The 18,788-nt window shown below is 39.5% G+C and overlaps 1 protein-coding gene across 1 annotated transcript in view; it reads right to left on the bottom strand.

The window, feature by feature from the left end:
* The window catches only part of DNAJC3 (DnaJ heat shock protein family (Hsp40) member C3), a 73,204-nt gene that overhangs the window by 22,971 nt on the left and 31,445 nt on the right, over positions 1-18,788 (bottom strand). The window contains exons 3-7 of the mRNA XM_075533117.1: positions 10,180-10,304; positions 7,201-7,275; positions 4,542-4,694; positions 2,637-2,818; positions 749-868 (exon numbers count right to left, since the gene is read on the bottom strand). Of these exons, the coding sequence (XP_075389232.1) occupies positions 749-868; positions 2,637-2,818; positions 4,542-4,694; positions 7,201-7,275; positions 10,180-10,304 (655 nt within the window). The remainder of the gene's footprint in view (positions 1-748; positions 869-2,636; positions 2,819-4,541; positions 4,695-7,200; positions 7,276-10,179; positions 10,305-18,788) is intronic.

The raw sequence follows: 18,788 nt of genomic DNA on the forward strand, positions 1-18,788 counted from the left end.
ACAGGCACAGCTGCTGACTTCTGAGCACACCTGTTCTCAGCCTGACTCTCGAAGACTGAGATCTAAGTATCTTTCACTTTCTCCATAAAGCTTCTCTTGCTTGTTCCTGGCCTTCGTCGTTTAAAAATGAATGAAATCCCTCCCCTGGCCACCAGTCCGGCCTTTATAATCTGTACACAGCTTATAATACCTTTAATGACTGGTTTCCCTTCTTGCTTCCCACAATAAACTGTAAGTTTCTGCCATTTAAAAAAGTATCTTATTGTGTGTTTGGTGAAGTAGTTTAGGTTCTCATTCAACAATTACTACACAAGCTGTTCACTGACAGTGACTACATTCTTCACAATGCATGGCATTCTCCTTACTTCTCTTCTGGTAGTTCCAATTCCTTTATATTCTCGACTTTGTTTTAAAACCTTTTGTGATCATCTGGTCTAAACTACAGTTTCCTAAACCAAAAAACTAATTCATTTCTGTACTCCCAGTCTATATAGCTCATTGCCTGGTACAGAAGATACTCAAGAAATTAGTATTTACTAAAATATAAATAAATCTGCTGGTAAGAGTCCTTATATTCTGCTTTATTTTTTTAATGCACAATTCTAACAGGTGTCATAAGATCCAATGCTATCTAGAATGTTCTGCTCAGTGGCTGAAACACAGCAGTACAAGCAGTTCATGTGGGTTTTGTACCCGCAATCAGACAGACAATGGTAGCCTAGGATATTCTGGAAAAGCATAGTTTTACCTGCCATCTCTGATGAGCTCTTCAGCTGACTCAATCAACTTATTCAGTTTCTTTACTTGTTTATAGTGTGCAAAACACCTTTTATGATCCTGGTCAAGCTTAAGACATTCACGGACTTCACTATATTTTAAAAAGGAAAATGCCCCAAGTCAAAAAAAAAAAAAAATCAATGAGTTGTTATTCTTGTTTTTACATACAGAAATTACATTAGAAGCTTTATGTTATTATGCAACAAACCTTCTTTATAATTGCCTTATAAATTTTAATAAGCATACGTCCCAAAAATAAACTATAAATACTCCTCACTTATTAACTATTTCATTATATACCATTTTGCATTTAGAATAAAAAATCTTCTATCTGTTGGTTTTGCACATTAATAACTTAATGCATGACAGTAACGAATACCAACATGCGAAGTGAGAGTAACAATGGATGTGATGATTAACGTTATGTGCCAACTTGGCTGGCCATAATTCTAAGTGCTTTGGAAGTTATGAAATGAGGAGATTTGGCAATAACACATGATGTAGTTATCCTTCATGTTTTGCATAATGTTAATTTTCACATCATGACCAAATCTTTGTAACCGCTTAGCCATGTAAATAAGTGAGGAATAACTTACAGAGAAGTATCCAAAAGGAGAAGACATAAAAATATGTAAAATATACAAATACATCATAATTTACATTTTTTTCATTAAAAAGAATTTTTTAAATGATCTTATTGAAAGCTCTTACAATGCTTACTACAATCCATACATCAATTGTAATCAGGCATATTTGTACATATGTTGCTATCACTCCTTTCTAGACAGTTACTTTCTATTGAGCCCTTGGTATCAGCTCCTCCCTTTCCCCACCTTTTCTCCCCCCTACACCCTGGTGACCCCTTCACAGATTATAACTTATTATTTCCATGTCTCACACCGACCACTCTCTCCCTTTCCCCATGGTTTCTGTTGTTTTTTCCCCTGGAGGGGTGTGTGTGATCAGTTTCCCCTTCTTTCCACCCCCCACCACCCCTTCACCCTTCCCATCTGGTATCTCTCTTCCCATTCCTGCTCCTGGGTTGGGTGTGTCCCAAGCTCTTATCTCTTACCTACGACTGTGTACATATCTAGTCGAAAGTGAGATGCATCACTAGGGTCATGGTGGTGGGGCTGAGGAAGTTTCAAGGAACCAGAGGAATATTGTGTTTCATCGGTGCTTTACTGCACCCTGGTTGACTCATCCCTTCCCTATGACCCCTCTGTGGGGAATGTTCCAATGTCTACAGATGAGCTTTGGGTCTCTGCTCCAATCCCCCTCATTCTTAATCATATAATTTTGTTTGTTTGTTAAGGATCTCTGGTGCCTGTTATCTGGTCCCGATGATACTTCGTGCTCGCACAGGCTGGTGTGATTCCTCCACGTGGGCTTGTTGTTTCTTTGCTGGATGGCCACTTGTTTCACTTCAAGCCTTTAAGATCCCAGACACTATATCTTTTAATAACCAGGCACCATCTGCCTTCTTCACCATTGTGCACCCATTTTGTCTTCAGTGATTGTGTCAGCAGGGTGAGCATCTCAGATTTCCAATTTCTTAGAACAACGTGTTCTTGTATTGAGAGAAGGTATGAGCAGAGGCCCAAAGTCTGTCTACTACATCAGTGAATTGTCATATAAATATGTCATATAAATTAATGTAATTATATACGGACACCCCTATGCTCATGCCTCTATCCATACTTTTGCTTCCTAGAGCATTCCTCTGTTTCCTTTTACCTTCCTTCTCCCCCACCATCAGACACGTTCTACTTCAATTTGAATCTTTTTAAAATGCGAGCGACTATCTTACTGTTCATTGTAAAAAAGATGATGAGATGAGTATGTCAATAAGCACTGACCTGAGGGACATTTCATGGTCTCCTAGTTGGTAGTATAGTATGCTGATTTTATAAAAGGCCTCTGTATTATCATTCTTCAATTTGGATGCAGCTTTTAAATCACTGATAGCTTTCCTAGGTTCCCCTTCTTTTATGAAACACTCAGCTCGAAGTTCTCGTAATTCTGCATCCCAAACACAAACCTTGAGAAATAGAAGGGCTAGACTTTAAGAAAGAAATGCAAGTTAAACACATGCATGCATCTCACATATTTTCATCCAAATTGCTTACCAACATAACACATCTTCAATTAATGTGATGGCTTCTATACTACAAAGAGTATTAAACAGACAGATATAATGTAGACTGGCAAAAATGATCATCTCCAAGGTTATCTTAAATAAATTTTCATGAGGGAAGAAACAACATTAAGAACCCTTTCCTATTTCCTTCAATTATAGAATTCTGGAGTTTAAAAAATAAAATTTATTATTAGATTTATAACCTTTGAGAAACATGATTTTGAGGAGAAACCTCTATAATCCGATTTTTGTACCTAATCAACTTTGATTTCTAATTTTAAAAATGCAATAGCATCGGAATTAGCAAAATGATTTTATTCTAGTAATAACTGCATGAAACGTTTTTGTAAAATGTCACCTCTTTGAAATTAAATCCTCATCTCAAATAAAAGGAATAGACTATGTGAAAAACCAGAAAATCCAGGCTTCCCAATTCCGACTTTAGCAAAAAGCCCACAATGTGTCTGCCAGCACAGGTGGGGGTTCTAAGCCTACAGTGTGTCTGCAGACAGTTAGAGGTGGTTCCCACTGTGCAGGGCAGACCTGCTCCACAGGTTTTCAAGGCCCCATCTTCTCAAACGCAGATCTCCAGGACTGCTTCTGAGGCACGCTGAGTAGGCTGGAACTGCCAATTTTCAAGCTAATATCTGTTTGCACCACTTGGGATACAGTTCATCGAGCACAGACCGAAAAGCTTGTCAGCAGGTTCTGTGGAGGCACTTTTACATATATCCTAGAAATTGGTAAACTCATGCCAACTTCTCAAAAGGCTGGTAATTCAAACCCCCGCAAAGGTTCGCAGCTTTATGAGAGTTGGCTCTCATGGAACATACTATGAGCTAGTTCCACTCTATCACCTGGGGTCACCATGAGTCAAAGTGAGATTGACAGCACCATCAGCAACAAGAATGTGTGGCCATCAATCCATAAACTAAGTACCATGGGCAATACTATTGGCCAGTACTCAATAACTCAGCTCTACCCACTGCCGCTGAGTCAATTCTGACTCACAGCAAATCCTACAGAACAGTACAGAACCGCTCCTGTGACTAGCTCTTTCTACGTGTCGAAAGCCCCGTCTTCCTCCCTCGGAGCAGCTGGTAGTTTTGAAACGCTGTGTGCTTAGCAGCGCAACGCACAACCCACTACGCCACCAGGGCTCCACGAGCAAGACAATTCTTGGTTCAAGTTTTCCTATCCGGAATCCTTTGATTCCACCCACTTTCCCCTCCCTGCCCAAGAAACCTCTCACTATAAACACTTTTCTTTCCTCCTAAACATCAACTTTCCCTTTCCTTCTTTTTATCTTTTAACCTACAGTGTTTTCTTCCTCAAAAAATACAAAAGCAAATCATGAAAGGAAAGCAAGCAATACATAAAGATGTGTTTTGCTCCTGCTCCACAGTACAGTTATAGAAAATTGCAGCGCCAAAGTGTGCTCTACATAAGCATGAACTTTAACTGAAAGTCAAGGGCCAACCAGGACTTAACCAGTATAGATTTGGTGGAGGGTGCGGGGAACGGGGGTAGTAACACAAATAAATAAAAATGTGTAGAATCAATTATTGTGGAAGATAGAGCTAATGAGTGTTAGGACTGCCGGCTGCAGTTCGGAGGAACTTACCTCTAAAATCGTATCAAGGAAGGTTATAGCAGCAGTGTAATCTGCACCTTCGAAAGCGTAAAGGGCTTGTGAGCGTAAGTGTTGCATTTCATCGGCCTTTAAAAGTTGGGCCTGGGCCTCCTTTTCTTCATTTTCACTCGGATTGGATTTGAGCTGTAAGAGTAACAGTACATTAAACTTGTTTGTAACCTCTGCAATCTAATATCTTGCAATATATACGAAAATCGGACAATTTCCAGTACTTAAAATTCATTGAGGGAAAAGGAGTGTGGCATGGTCCACAAGAAAGGACAATGCACCCAGAGTCAAAAGACCTGAATCCCCACCCCTGCCCAGGAAGCAGACAGGTGGAAAACGGAAAGCAAAGCAGTCTGAGTTCTACTTATGCTGCCTTCTAGCTACATGGCTGAAGTATTCATTTTTAAGTATAAAATAATTGTACCAAAATATTGAACAGCATAGGGAGGTTGAGGAAGAGGAGAGTTTGGGATTAAGGTTATAATATAGAAAAACTTTTGATACCAGATTTATGGTGCAACAAAAAGGAATGAATTTACCTGTTAGAATTAGAGTGTAGTACTTTATCAAAAGGTTTATAATGAGATTTTTAGATGTTTGCATCTTAGCTCTTTATTAAAACTAGCTTTATTTGAGCTCCTTTTTATATGCAAAATTCACCAATTTTGTGTGCACAACTTGATGATCTTTAATCAATTCATTAAATTGTGCAGCCATTACCACAGTCGTAGAACATTGCCATCACCCCAATCAGAGCCCCAATCAGACCTCTCTCTCCACAGCCTTATCCCAATTTCTTCTTCCAAAGGGGTACTCCCCATCTTACTCTCTCATAACAACTGGGTGCCTACATTAAAAAGCTACTGGTTTGGGAACTTTATTTTTACAGTTACTATAAATATATAACCTTTTGTGCAATAACACTCAAAATCAAATATTCTTGCTAAGATGCGAATTATAGTTAATGGCAGTGGATGGGTTCTAGGTTTGAGTGAGATGCAGACAGTGGAAATTTTATTTCTGGAAATTTCTCCTTCAACAGATCAAGCATATGCCTTCCATTTTTAGTAGATCCATTTTTAAAAACATCCCTACCACATGTCTCAATGCAGACAGTACTCTAAGTGAGAGACATTGAAGAGATTACTTGCTATTTTTCAGATCCAACTCTATAAAACCTAACAACCCAACAAGTAGTCTAACTTAAATTTACCTCAAATAAAACAGCATAAAATACTTCTGAAATACATATATGTTGTACTTGTATTTTTCTATAGATTAATCAATCTAACTCTAGTTATGCAATAAACTAATTTAGCCTCCAGAGTGTTTTCATTTAATCTGATCTCTCAACTCATATATGCTCTTATATATATGGGCAAAGAGATAAGTGAGGAGATATTACTTTGGTAGCCTGATGAATGTAATTAATGTCACTGAATTATACAATTAAAATAGTATAGTTCTATATATCGTACAATAAATTTAAATTTTAAAAAGGCTATTAAAATTACTTTTTGCCTTTGAAAAATGTATTACATCTGATGTCTGATACATTATTTAATACTTATTGATATATTTAAAATATTTAATACTTTTAATCATAAAGATGAGACAGGAAATAAAGATATTCTCTCACTACATATACAAGGTTCCAAGAACTATTTTCAGATAGGCTATGTCTAGTCCGCAACAAGGATTAGTTCATAGTAAATTTGTATTAAGAATTATTGTGATCCCTAAAACACGATTCTAAATTGGGACTGGGAGAAAAAGTTCTTAGAAATAGATTTCAGTATTCATTAAAGAGCAGTAAACAGACTTCATCTTTGACTGTTGATTCATCTATTCACCAGCTGTGTACACAGCACTTGTTACGGACAGAGCAGTGGGGGTAGGGAAAGGTTACACTGTTGTCTCATGAGACCAAGAGGCAGTCTTTGACTTATTACAACAAACTCTAATGCTCACCTTAGATTTGGATTCATCTGCAAATAGAAGAGTATTATGAGAAGGGTTATGAAATGTTAGGAATTTTAGTTTTATCTTTATAATAACTAAGCATTGTGATAAACAAACAAAATATGATGAATTATACATATACCCTTTCTAAACCTTTCCAGAATTAATCCCTGTAGAACAAAACTGCAGGTCTTAAAACCAATCAAATGAGGGCACAGAAAGATAGGATGGCTAAGTCTCCCGGAATAGTTTTTCAACATGTATGCAATCTATAACATTCCCTCCAACAAGGTCAACACATTTGCATTTTGAAAAGCTGCTATAATGGTTAACTGTCAAGCTCCCTTTTAAGAATGTTTCATTGTGCCTTTCGAATCAGAAAGTTTCGAGTTCCCTTTGGCGGTTGGGGTAGGAAGTTAGAAAAAGCTCAACTTATATCTCTAGATTCTCACAGACAGAGCAAGAACAAGTGAGCGGAATCAATTGATTTAGGATTATATACCTTAATCAGTACACTTTATCTTTTATCTGATGTGATTTTTTAATATGAATTCAGAAGCTGTGATTCTTATCAAAATGGTAATTTTCCTTTTAGCGATAAAATTATTATATTGTCTTCATACAATGAAACAGGTATAATATATATGCATGCGAAAAGACATAGTCAAAGTCAGCTTACCACTTTTTTAAAATCATCTTCTGCTTCATCGAGTTTTCCTTGTTTGAGTAATAAATGGCCTCTCTGTAATCTTGCCTACAAAAGGAGAGGATGGGTAGTAATCTTGAGTACTGAGCATTTCTAAATCCTCCTTGAATACAAAGAACATGCCTAAGTAAGTTATTACAATGATTGGTGAAATATTTGTTTTACCAAAGCCCATTTGACTTGTCACTCTGAAGATTCCTGGAACCAACAAATGTGTGGAATGCTTGTCAAAGTACACTTTCTCTACAATGCTTTTTGCTATGAGAATAGAAAACATTGTCCATATAAAAACTTTATATACAAGTTTATAATAGTAGCCCAAAAAAGTGACTGGAAGATAAATGTCTATCATCTGAAGAATCAATTAACAAAATGTGGTATGTCCATACAATGAAATATTATTCAACTGTATATAAAAAAGTATGCTGCAACATAGATGAACCTCAAAATATGCTAAGTGAAAGAAGACATATACGAAAGACAATATTTATATAATTCTGTTTATAGATTGTCAAGCACACACACACAGAATTGCTGTCCAGCTGATCCCAACCCATGGCAGTTAGTTTTCTTCTTAATGTAAACTGGCAAAATATTGTAGATTTTAGTAATAAGACCTTTGTCTGATAGATATGTCATTGCTAAGGATGTTTTCCCAGTTGGTGGGCTCTCTTATTATTATTCTCTTGGGGAAGTCCTTTTGATGTGCACAGGTGTCTTATCTTCAGTATATCCCACGTGTCAATTTGTGACTCCTCTGTATCTGTATACTTCCCTATTTCCGATAGCCTATGTATTCCCTGTGTCCAGGTTCCCAGGTGGGTCCCAATTCCCTCATTAATGGCCCTAATTGTTTGGGGTGTTACCTCAAGGTCTGTGATCCACCTTGAGTTTATTCTTGTGTAAGGAGTGAGGTAAGGGTCTTGCTTCATTTTTCTACAGGTAGATAACCATTTTTTCCAGCATCATTTATTGAAGAGGGCATCAGCTTCCCATCTGATATTATTGGGCCCTTATCAAAAACCCATTGCCTGTATACTGATGTTTTTAATTCTGGATCTTCAGTTCTTTTCCATTGGTCTAAATATCTGTCGTTATACCAGTACCACACTGTTTTGACCACTGTGGCCATATTATACATTCAGCACCTTTTAATGCAGTTTTTGTGGTAAAATTAGGTGCCTCAGCTGATCTTCGGGTCGGCTTATGCTCGAGTAAATACGGTAGATAACAACTCAAAGCAGCCTTACTTACAGAGGGTTTTCTAGAATAAAAATCTTTACAGGAACAGATAGCCTCATCTTTTGCCTACGGAGAAGCTGGTGGGTTTGAACCAGCAATTGTGCAATTAGCTGCCCAATGCTGAACCGATAGAGCCACCAGGTCTCCTTACTCGGTCTGATTGGTCCTCTATACGCACTTCCCTTAGAAGCGCCCTTTGGACACCTTTATCACAGCACTTACAGCACCACCCATCATCAGAACGTCCCCTCAGACTGTAGGTTTCTCTACCTCTGAATCATGTGTGCTAGTTCAGAGTCCTCTTAACCCAGCGGTGTATCCTCATAACAAACCACCACTTCACGGAGCTGTGACTCTGCAATCTTTAACATGCCATCTGGCAGCTTCGCGATCACCTCCTTTTCACTGTCCTGCACTCCATTTTCCACACAGGCTTCTTTTTTCCATCTTAAAGCTACCATCATGCCAGGGATCTAACAAAGACCTGCTGCACACACTGTTCCTCTGTAACACAGACATTTGATTCAAGGGACTCAAAGTCCTGTACATCGGAGATCCTTTCTACACCCTAGCTATACTTACATGCCAACCCTTACCTTAAAGCAGCGGTTCTCAACCTGTGGGTCATGACCCCTTTGGGGGTTGAAAGATCTTTACACAGGGGTCGCCTGATTCGTAACAGCAAATGATAGTGATGAAGTAGCAAAGAAGATAATTTTATGGTTGGGGAGTCACCACAACATGAGGAACTGCATTAAAGCATCGCAGCATCAGGGAGGTTGAGAACCACTGCCTTAAAGAAACAAATTAGTTCTCCCAAGTCCTCTTGTCCCCAGGTGACAAATAGTTACATGCTCAGCTACTAGTCAAATAATCAGCGGTTCAAACCCACCCGGGGCCCCTTGGACTACAAGCGTGATTCTGACACGTTGCAGTCTTGGAAGGTGTGCGGAGCAGCACACACAGGTTCCCCATGAAATGGAGTCACCTCGATGGTAACTAACAATGAGAAGTTCCCTTCAGATCGCCTTTAAAGGAAGCTTGATGGTGTCTTAAAAGCTTCTGAGTGGCCATCTAACGTACAACTATTAGTCTCTGCTGCTGGAAGCAAAGAAGACTGAAGACAACCACAGACTCCTGGAAACAAGGCCAAAGGACCACAAGAATCTCAGCCACAATGGCCGGCCTGAGGCCAGAAGAACTAGGCGGTGCTCAGTTACCACTGCCCTGACAGGCATCACATAGGAAGTTGTGAACAGAGCGGAGAAATATATGGAGCCAAACACACACTCATAAAAAACACCAGACTTACTGGTCTGTAGGGACTGTCGAACTCCCAAGACCAGAGCCCTGAGACATCCTTCAGACCCAGACAAGAACTCGCCCTGTGGCTCAACGTTTAGCCAAGCAAGAGATAGGCTTCCTACGCAATCAACAGCATCAGGGAACTACACACTCCTTAGAACGATCAGCCAAACCAGACCACAAGGGCAGCATCAGCCCAGGGGTAAAGCATGCAGTGCAGTAAGGGACGGGACAAACAGAGGACCTGTGAAATGGTAAGTGCAGGGAGGAAGTCGGGAGGGGGCTGTATGACCCAACAAAATATACATGTAAAGCTGAACAGAGAACCCATGTGCTCTGTAAACGTTCACCAAAATCACAAAAAGGGGTTTTTTTAAGTAAATAAAGGAAGCCTGGTACACTTACGGCAGTGAAATCCATCTTCAACTCAATTACTTTAGTTAAATCAGGAAGTGCAGCCTTTGATTTCCCCATCGCTAAGAAGACAGTAGCTCTCCGGTAGTAAGCAATATAGTTATCAGGGTCTCCGTCTGAAAAGTAAAACAGCAGACATAAACTCCTAGTCATTTATTTTTTAACAGCTTGAAATTCTATTAAGAAGAAAATTAAGAGTTTCTTTGTCAAAAAGTAAAGAGGGTCATTTTATTAAATATTACTACAATAAAACCTTTTTTATAAAAAAGGATCGAGTTGCCCATCGAGATCTTATTTAGGTAAAGAAACCTGAGAGGAGTCAATAAGCTACAGGCCTATGGCCAAAGCTCCAGACTTCAAGTGAAGAATCACTTAAAGAAAACATAGAAACATATACAAAAGACTATATGGCTATAAAGCCTAAAATATAGACTATCTAACCCTGTAACAGAAAAAGTTGACCAGCCTCTGATCTAAAATACTAACTCCACTCAACTCATGATTTTTCCACTATGCAAGGCGCTCCACGGTCTTTGTCTCTGTTGAAATTAAAGTGGAATGCTAACTGAGAAGACAAACTATGTACTTATTTACAGGATTTCAGAAAAGCATACACTTCAAACTGTCTACATATCACACATGCATATTGTTCCCTCATAAACTCAAGGGAAACAGGGGTGAAAAAACTAAAGTACAAACCACAGGACAATGAGGAAAAAATGGTAGAGAGGACTATCAGAGACACAAGACGTTAACATTGAAAATGAAAGCAAGTGGATGTCAGGTTTTTGGGGAAACTCCACTGATCGTCATCTACAAAGTTGAAATGGAATGAATTCCATTAGAAGCAATCTAGTGCTGCAGACTCAGAAAAGCTCTCACGTGGGAGACCCAGACTCCAGGGTATAGAATGGGGCTGAAAAATAGTAGAACTAGCAGAAGTCTGAATAAAAATGTAGACTTCTTGATCTCGTCCCTCCTCCCTCATTTCTACTCCAGACTACAGAGTTACCATCTGCAAAGAACAAACAAGATAACTGGGAGAGTCCACACACAGAGGAGAGGAGGAAAGAAGAGACTTCTAGAAGATCTAGCACAGAAATATTTCTGGAGTAAGATGTATTAAATATGGAACTCAAACAACTCGGAAAACATTCAGATTGTATGTAAACACAATGAGCTTCAAAAAGTCTGGGGGGAGATGGAATTCAAAGATGATGAAATTCCTCCACGCGTCTTCTTCAATGTTATTTTGTTGCTGTTTGCCATGGAGTCGGTTCAGACACACAATGACTCATAAGACAGAGTAGAACTGCCCCATGGGATGTTTCAGGCTGTACGTTTTACAGGAGCAGATTTCTCCCAGGGAGCAACAGTTAATTGGTGGCCCCTGGATTGGCAGTCAAGTACTTACCTATTGTGCTACCATGGCTCCCAAGCCATAAAGCACATGCAGCCAAATGCTGCGCTGTGAATCTGGGTGGAAAGTGTCCTGGTGTTCTTTACACTATTCTTATACTCGGAATTTTTAACTTGGAAATTGTTACCAACTAAACTTTTTAAAAAGGAAAAAAGGAAGGTTTGCTCATCTCCAGAAACGCCTACAAGCCAACAGGAGAAAATCAAAGTTAACCCAAAAGAAATCAATCCTTCATAGCAGGAAACAATTAACAAGACCAACCCCTAGAAGAGAGAGATTATTAAAAATAAGTTAATTTACATATAAAAGATAAAACACACAAAAGAATAAAATTAAGAGCTCAGAAATAAACTCATATCGATGGCCAGTTGATTTTCAACAGTGTCAACACCATTCAATGGGGGAAAGAGCAGTCTACCTTCAAGAAATGGTGGTGAGACAACTAGATTATTACATACAGAACAATAGACCACCATGCCCAACTCAAAACATCCAAAATTAACTCAAAATGGATAAAATATAAGTACTAACAACTTAGGAAAAACTCTTAGAAGAACACATGGAAATAAAGCTTCATAACCTGGAATTATCAATAAGTTCTCAGGGATAACACCAAAAACACATCCATATTTCTTCAGCTAATAGTGTAAAAGAAACTGGAGAGCTATCGTTAAATTGCCAGGACCCTCAAGTTTTAGGGGTGGACTAAATGGCTGTGGGTTTGGCGTTGAGCTGCGATAAAACCCACCAGTCACTCCTTGGGAAAAGGATGGTGTCTGCTCCCACAAAATTTACAGTCTTGGAAATCCTACACAGGGTCCTCTGCGTCAGAGTCAACTCAATGGGAGTGAATTTGGCTCTTGTTTTAAATGGCTGGTAACATCACTCACAAAAGTATCTTGAATTTGGTGGAGCTTATGATGAGAAATACTTTTTTTCCCTCATTTTTATCTTTTAACTCCATTGTGTGTGTGTGTGTGTGTGTGTGTGTGGGTTTATTGTGCCAACCTGACCAATAGGAACATGTGGGATTCACCAGGTTGCAATTTGATTAGAGGACAAAGAGATGATTGGTTCAGCAAAGCCTGGCCCAATCTCTCTTGCTCTCTAATATTGGGACCAGCATGCAGCTGCTTTAGCTAGTTCTCTGCCTCAGTTTGTGAGCTACACTATTTGTGGGGCAGCCATTATTAGAGAAATGTCTTTTAATTGTGTTGTTTTTCATGGTTGAAATATATGATTTTTTAATATATTTTGACATGAAAGCCTTATCAATTATGTGAATTTTCCCATTATATAAATTGTATTTTCATTTTCTTGATAGTTATAAGTTTTCAATTTTAATACAATCACAATATTAATCAGCTAAAGAAAAAAATCACAAGAGCCTATCAAAGGACACAGAAAAGCAAGGCAAACTTCAACTACCATTCATCCTAAAAATTCTCAGAAAACAAAGAGATTTCCTGAGCTTGTGACAAAAATAAATCTACCAAACCAGTGGTCCTCAACTTCCTAATGCCACAACCCTTTCATATAGTTCCTCATGTTGTGGTGACCCCCCCAACCATAAAATCATTTTCGTTGCTACTTCATAACTGTAATTTTGCTACTGTTATGAACTGGGCCACCCCTGTGAAAGGGTTGTTCAACCCTCAAAGGGGTCATGATCCACAGGCTGAGAACCGCTAACTAAATACTTAGAGCCAAACATCATATTTGATGGTAAAAAAGGCTATTATTTCCCCCTAAAGCCGGAAGCAAAGCAAAGATGCCCACTTGTACCACTGCTCGTCAGCAAAGTACTCAGTAAAAAAACATAAGACAAACACATTAGGGAAAAAAATAAAACTAACTCTATTTGTAAATGACATAGTAATTTCTTTAGAAAATTCATGGAATCTATGAGGGGGGAAAATTCTAGAACTAATAAGTGAATGCAGCCAAGTCAGTGAATATAAAATCAACATATAAAAATTAATCATATTTTAATGTACTACCAATGAACACCTGGAAAGAGCAACGAAAAAACACAGTGCCATGTAAATTCTGTATAAAACAAATGGTATAGGGAAGTATAAATCTAACAAAGCATCCATATATTTGTATATTACAAATTATTTTTTTAATGATTTAAAAAATCTAATACCTAAATAAAAGACAGACTGTATTTATGTATCAAAAGAATCAACATAACAAAGATGTCGATTTTCTCCAAATTTATATATAGGCTTAATAAAAATAAGTTTTTTGAAAATAGTAACTGGGAGAAATCACTCACCTTAATTTAAAACTTATTTTATAGTTACAGTAATTCAAACTGTGTATTGGCAGGGGTGCCCTGGTGGAACAGTGGTTTCATACTCTGCTGTAAACCAAAAGTCAGCAGTTCAAATCCACCAGCGGCTTCATAGAAGAACGATGTGGCAGTTTGCTGCCATAACGATGACAGCCTTTGAAACCCCATGTGGCAGCTCCGATAGGGCAGATTCAGTTGAGTCTGAATCAACTTGACAGAAATGAGTCTGCTTTTAAGTTGGATATTGGCAAAGGCAAAGACACATAGATCAATAAAAATGATTTAGAAAAAGACAACTGATTTTGACAAAGGTGCAAAAGCAATTCAACTGGCAAGAATAGTCCTTTCCAAAAATGGTCCTGAGCCAACAGAACATTCATAAGCTAAACAAATGAAAAAGATAAACCTCAACCTAAAGCTCACACCACACTAACTGAAACTGGAGCAGAGAACTGGTGCAAAACGAAAACTTTTAGAAGACTAGATCTAGTGTCAAATCTTCAGAACCTAGGGCTTGGTGAGTTCCTGACATAACATTAAATGTGCAGTCCATAAAGTAAAATTATATTAATAAGTTAAACTTGAAAACAAGCTACAGACTGTAGCCTGTTGGCAAACCACATATCCAACAAAGGACTAGTCTCATGAGAAAGCAAGAAACCTCAAGCTCACAGTACAAAAGCAATCCAGATAGAAAGTGCCAAAAGGCAAAAAGAGACATTTCCACATAGAACTGACTGGTCTGAAACACAATGAAGGAGCCCTGAAACTACTGCCCAGGGCAATCTTCTAACTTTAAACTCATGACATGCTTGAGGGCCACTTCTTACCAATAGCTTCTTAAAAAAACAACAAAAAACCCTCACTGCCATCAAGTCCATTCCAATTCCGAGTTGACCCTACAGGGCGGGTAGAACCGCCCCTGTGGGCTTCTGAGACTGTAACTCTTCAAGGGAGCAGAAAGCCTCGTCTTTCTCCCACGGATTGGCTGGTGGTTTGCAGCACAATGTACTATCCCACCAGGGCTCCTAAATATATCAGAATATAAAATAATAGCCATGGAAAATGTGCTTTTTAAAATAATCAACTATACAAAACCAAAAGTACACTTTTTTGAAAACCAAAAATGAAAAGCAGAACAGGGCAGGGAAAATGAGGAGAAAAAAAACAGGGAACCCAGGGAGGAATTGGGAAGGGTGCTTGCTTGGGAGAGCACACAATGACATGGAACAATTTGTGAATATGTTACTGTCTGTAAAATTGATTTGTTATGTAAATTTACACATAAAGCACAACAAAACTTTAAAAACAAGGTCTATAAATTATCAAGGGCTCATGAAGGGAAGGGGGAGCGGGGAGGAAGGGGGAAAAAAAGAGGGCCTGATGCAAAGGGCTTACGTGGAGAGCAAATGCTTTGAAATTGATGAGGGCAAAGAATATACAGATGTGTTTTACACTGTTGATGTATGTATGAATTGTGATAAAAGTTGTATAAGTCCCTAAGAAAATGTTTAAAAACAAAACAAACAAAGAAAAAAAAACAAGGTATAGTTAAGCCCGGCTGAAAGTTCTTTCCTGATTAATTTTCCTTGGAAGGCAAAGAAAGATAAAAGCTATCTGTAGCTAGAGTGTGTCCTTATTTACAAATATTTCCTTAATTAAAAAATATTGTAATCAGCTTTAAGAAAAAGTATAAAGAGGGTGACTATACTTAAAGCATGCTTGGTAGAGAATATTTTTAGGTTCCATTTATATGATTTAGAATGTCTAACAATTAAAGATATATGGGTCTGGTCAGCATAAACTGCATTAAGAACAATTTGATAGCTAAGGCTTACTGTAGACAAGATGAGAGCAGAAGGAAATCCACCACATCTCAACAGTAGTTATCTGTAGCAGAACAGATCGGATTTCTTCTTAATACTGTCTACATATTTCAAAATGCTTTATAATAATCAGATTTTACATTAATAGTTAAGACATGCTAGAAATAATATAATTTAAGGCATACATGCACACATAAAGACTCACACATGTGCACCATCATCTTTCTATACTCAAATCCTACACAATCTTTGAGGCAAAGGTCAAATTAGTTATTTGATTACACATATTATGAAAATAAACATTCCTTTTTTTCTTCAATTCTCCTTCATTCTAAAATACTTATCTCTTAGTGTACCTGCTATAGTTTATTGTGCCAGCCTGGCCGATAAACACAAGTAGGATTAACTGAAGGGCAGAGGGATAAATGGCTCAGTGAGCCTCGCCTTGCTTGTTCTGTGCCTCAGTTTAAAGGGGCACACTACCTGTGGGATGCCTAGCCTGTGGACTGTGTCTCTGTAAGTTGAGGTCCCTTTAAGCCCACACGATTGGAATGTTCATCTCTGGAGCTGGGGACTGACAAGTTGATGACAGTTGGGGACCTGCCTTACTGTTTGCTGCCTGGGTATATATAGCCCAGCTCTCTCTACAGAAGGGAACTGGCAACTGGCAGCTCTCAAAACTTGAAGGACTGCTAGTGTCTCGCTGCTTTATAATTTAACTGTTAATTTCTTGTATTATCTATCTGTATATTATTTAACGTTTCATTTGACTTACATCTATCTTTATAAATATATTTATATAATAATTACTAGCAATCTGGTTTGTCTCTCTAGAGAACCCTGTCCAATACATTTTGGTACCAGGAGTGGGGTCATTATAAGTCCTGTTAGGATTGGGTTGCTGCAACTTACCATTTACTTTAATAACAGGGCATGGTAACACTAAGAGTCGGCCTATGGGATCTCCTGGATTCCAGACATATTCTTCTTTACCTCCATTATGTAGTACCAGTCCAATTTCTCCTTGGTAATCAGGATCAATCACACCACTTAGTACATTGACACTCTTCCTGACCTATTGATCCAAAGGCATGAGAAGTCCAAAGTGCCCAGGGGGCATTCTCAGCTGCCAGTTCAGTGGAATCCGTGCTGTGTTTCCAGGTGGGAGAGTTCCTTTCTTCGGGACCAGGACCTCCAGGCCTGAGGAACACAGGGTTGCTGGGACAGGAAGCAAAAATGCTGCAAGGGGATCACTAGGAGTAATAGTGAGTGGTGCCACTCCAGCTTCCACCCCTTGGTTCCTGGACCCATGAATTCTGACTATTGGAGACAGAGCACCATATATTGGCTGTTGGTTTAGAGCATGTCCAGCTTCCTGGAGAACATTGCCCCAGCCCCGCAAGTTGTTGCCACCTAGTTGGCGCCGTAATTGTGTCTTTAGGAGCCCATTCCATCGTTCTATCAAGCCGGCAGCTTCAGGATGAGGAACATGATACGACCAGTGGATTCCATGGGAATGGGCCCACTGCCGCACTGTATTTGCTGTAAAGTGAGTTCCCTGATCTGAAGCAATGCTATGTGGGATGCCATGCCAGTGGATGAGGCATTCTGTAAGTCCACAAATAGTAGTTTTGGCAGAAGCATCACGTGCAGGGAAGACAAATCCATAGCCAGAGTAGGTGTCTATTCCAGTAAGAACAAAATGCTGTCCCCTCCATGATGGAAGTGGTCCTATGTAACCAACCTGCCACCAGGTTGCTGGTTGATCTCCCCGAGGAATTGTCCCATATCTTGGACTTAATGTTGGTTTCTGTTGCTGGCAAATGGGACACTCAGCAGTGGCAGTGGCCAAGTCAGCCTTGGTGAGTGGAAGTCCATGCTGCTGTGCCCATGCATAACCTCCATCCCTGCCGCCATGTCCACTTTGTTCATGTGCCCATTGGGCGATAACAGGGGTGGCAGATGAAAGAGGACCAGTCTCCACAGTGCATGTCATCTTATCCACTTGATTATTAAAGTCCTCCTCTTCAGAGGTAATCCTTTGGTGAGCGTTCACGTGAGATACAATTTACTTTCTTGGCCCATTCAGAGAGGTCTAGCCACATACCTCTTACCCACAACTCCTTGTCACCAATTTTCCAATCATGGTCCTTCCAATTCCCTGACCATCCAGCCAAGCTATTAGCCACAGCCCATGAATCAGTATATAATCTCACATCTGGCCATTTTTCCTTATATGCAAACTGAACGGCCAGGTGCACTGCTCGAAGTTCTGCCCATTGGGAAGATTTCCCTTCACCACTGTCCTTTAGGGAGATCCCAGAAAGGGGCTGTAGTGCTGCTGCTGTCCACTTACGAGTGGCACCTGCATATCGTGCAGAGCCATCCTTAAACCAAGCATGACTTTTTTGGTCTTCACTTAAAGTATGGTAAGGAACTCCGCAGGAGGCCATAGGTGCAGACTGGGAGAAAGGAGGCAATGTGACAGGAGTGGAGACTGTTGGCATTTGGGCCACTTACTTGTTCCTTCAGGTCCTGCTTTGGCCCGATCTCATATATACCACTTCCATTTAACAATGGAGTGTTGCTGCGCACGTCCAACTTTATGATTACGTGGGTCAGACAATACCCAGTTCATGATAGGTAATTCAGGCCTCATGGTGACTTGGTGGCCCATGGTGAGGCGTTCAGTCTCCACCAAGGCCCAGTAACAGGCCAACAGCTGTTTTTCAAAGGGGGAGTAGTTGTTTGCAGAGGATGGCAAGACTTTACTCCAAAATCCCAACGGTCTACGCTGTGATTCACCAATAGGGGCCTGCCAAAGACTCCACACTGCATCTTTATCTACAACTGACACCTCTAGCACCATTGGGTCAGCTGGATCATATGGTCCCAGTGGCAAAGCAGCTTGCACAGCAGCCTGAACTTGTTGAAGAGCCTTTTCTTGTTCTGGCCCCACTTCATCCCAATAGCCAATATTTATGTGCACCTTTTACTTAGCCTAGAGATAACAATTCCTTGAATGATGGGTGATTAATATCTGGCTCAATTTTGT

Source organism: Tenrec ecaudatus, chromosome 15 (assembly GCF_050624435.1).
Source record: "Tenrec ecaudatus isolate mTenEca1 chromosome 15, mTenEca1.hap1, whole genome shotgun sequence".
NCBI lineage: Eukaryota > Metazoa > Chordata > Mammalia > Afrosoricida > Tenrecidae > Tenrec > Tenrec ecaudatus.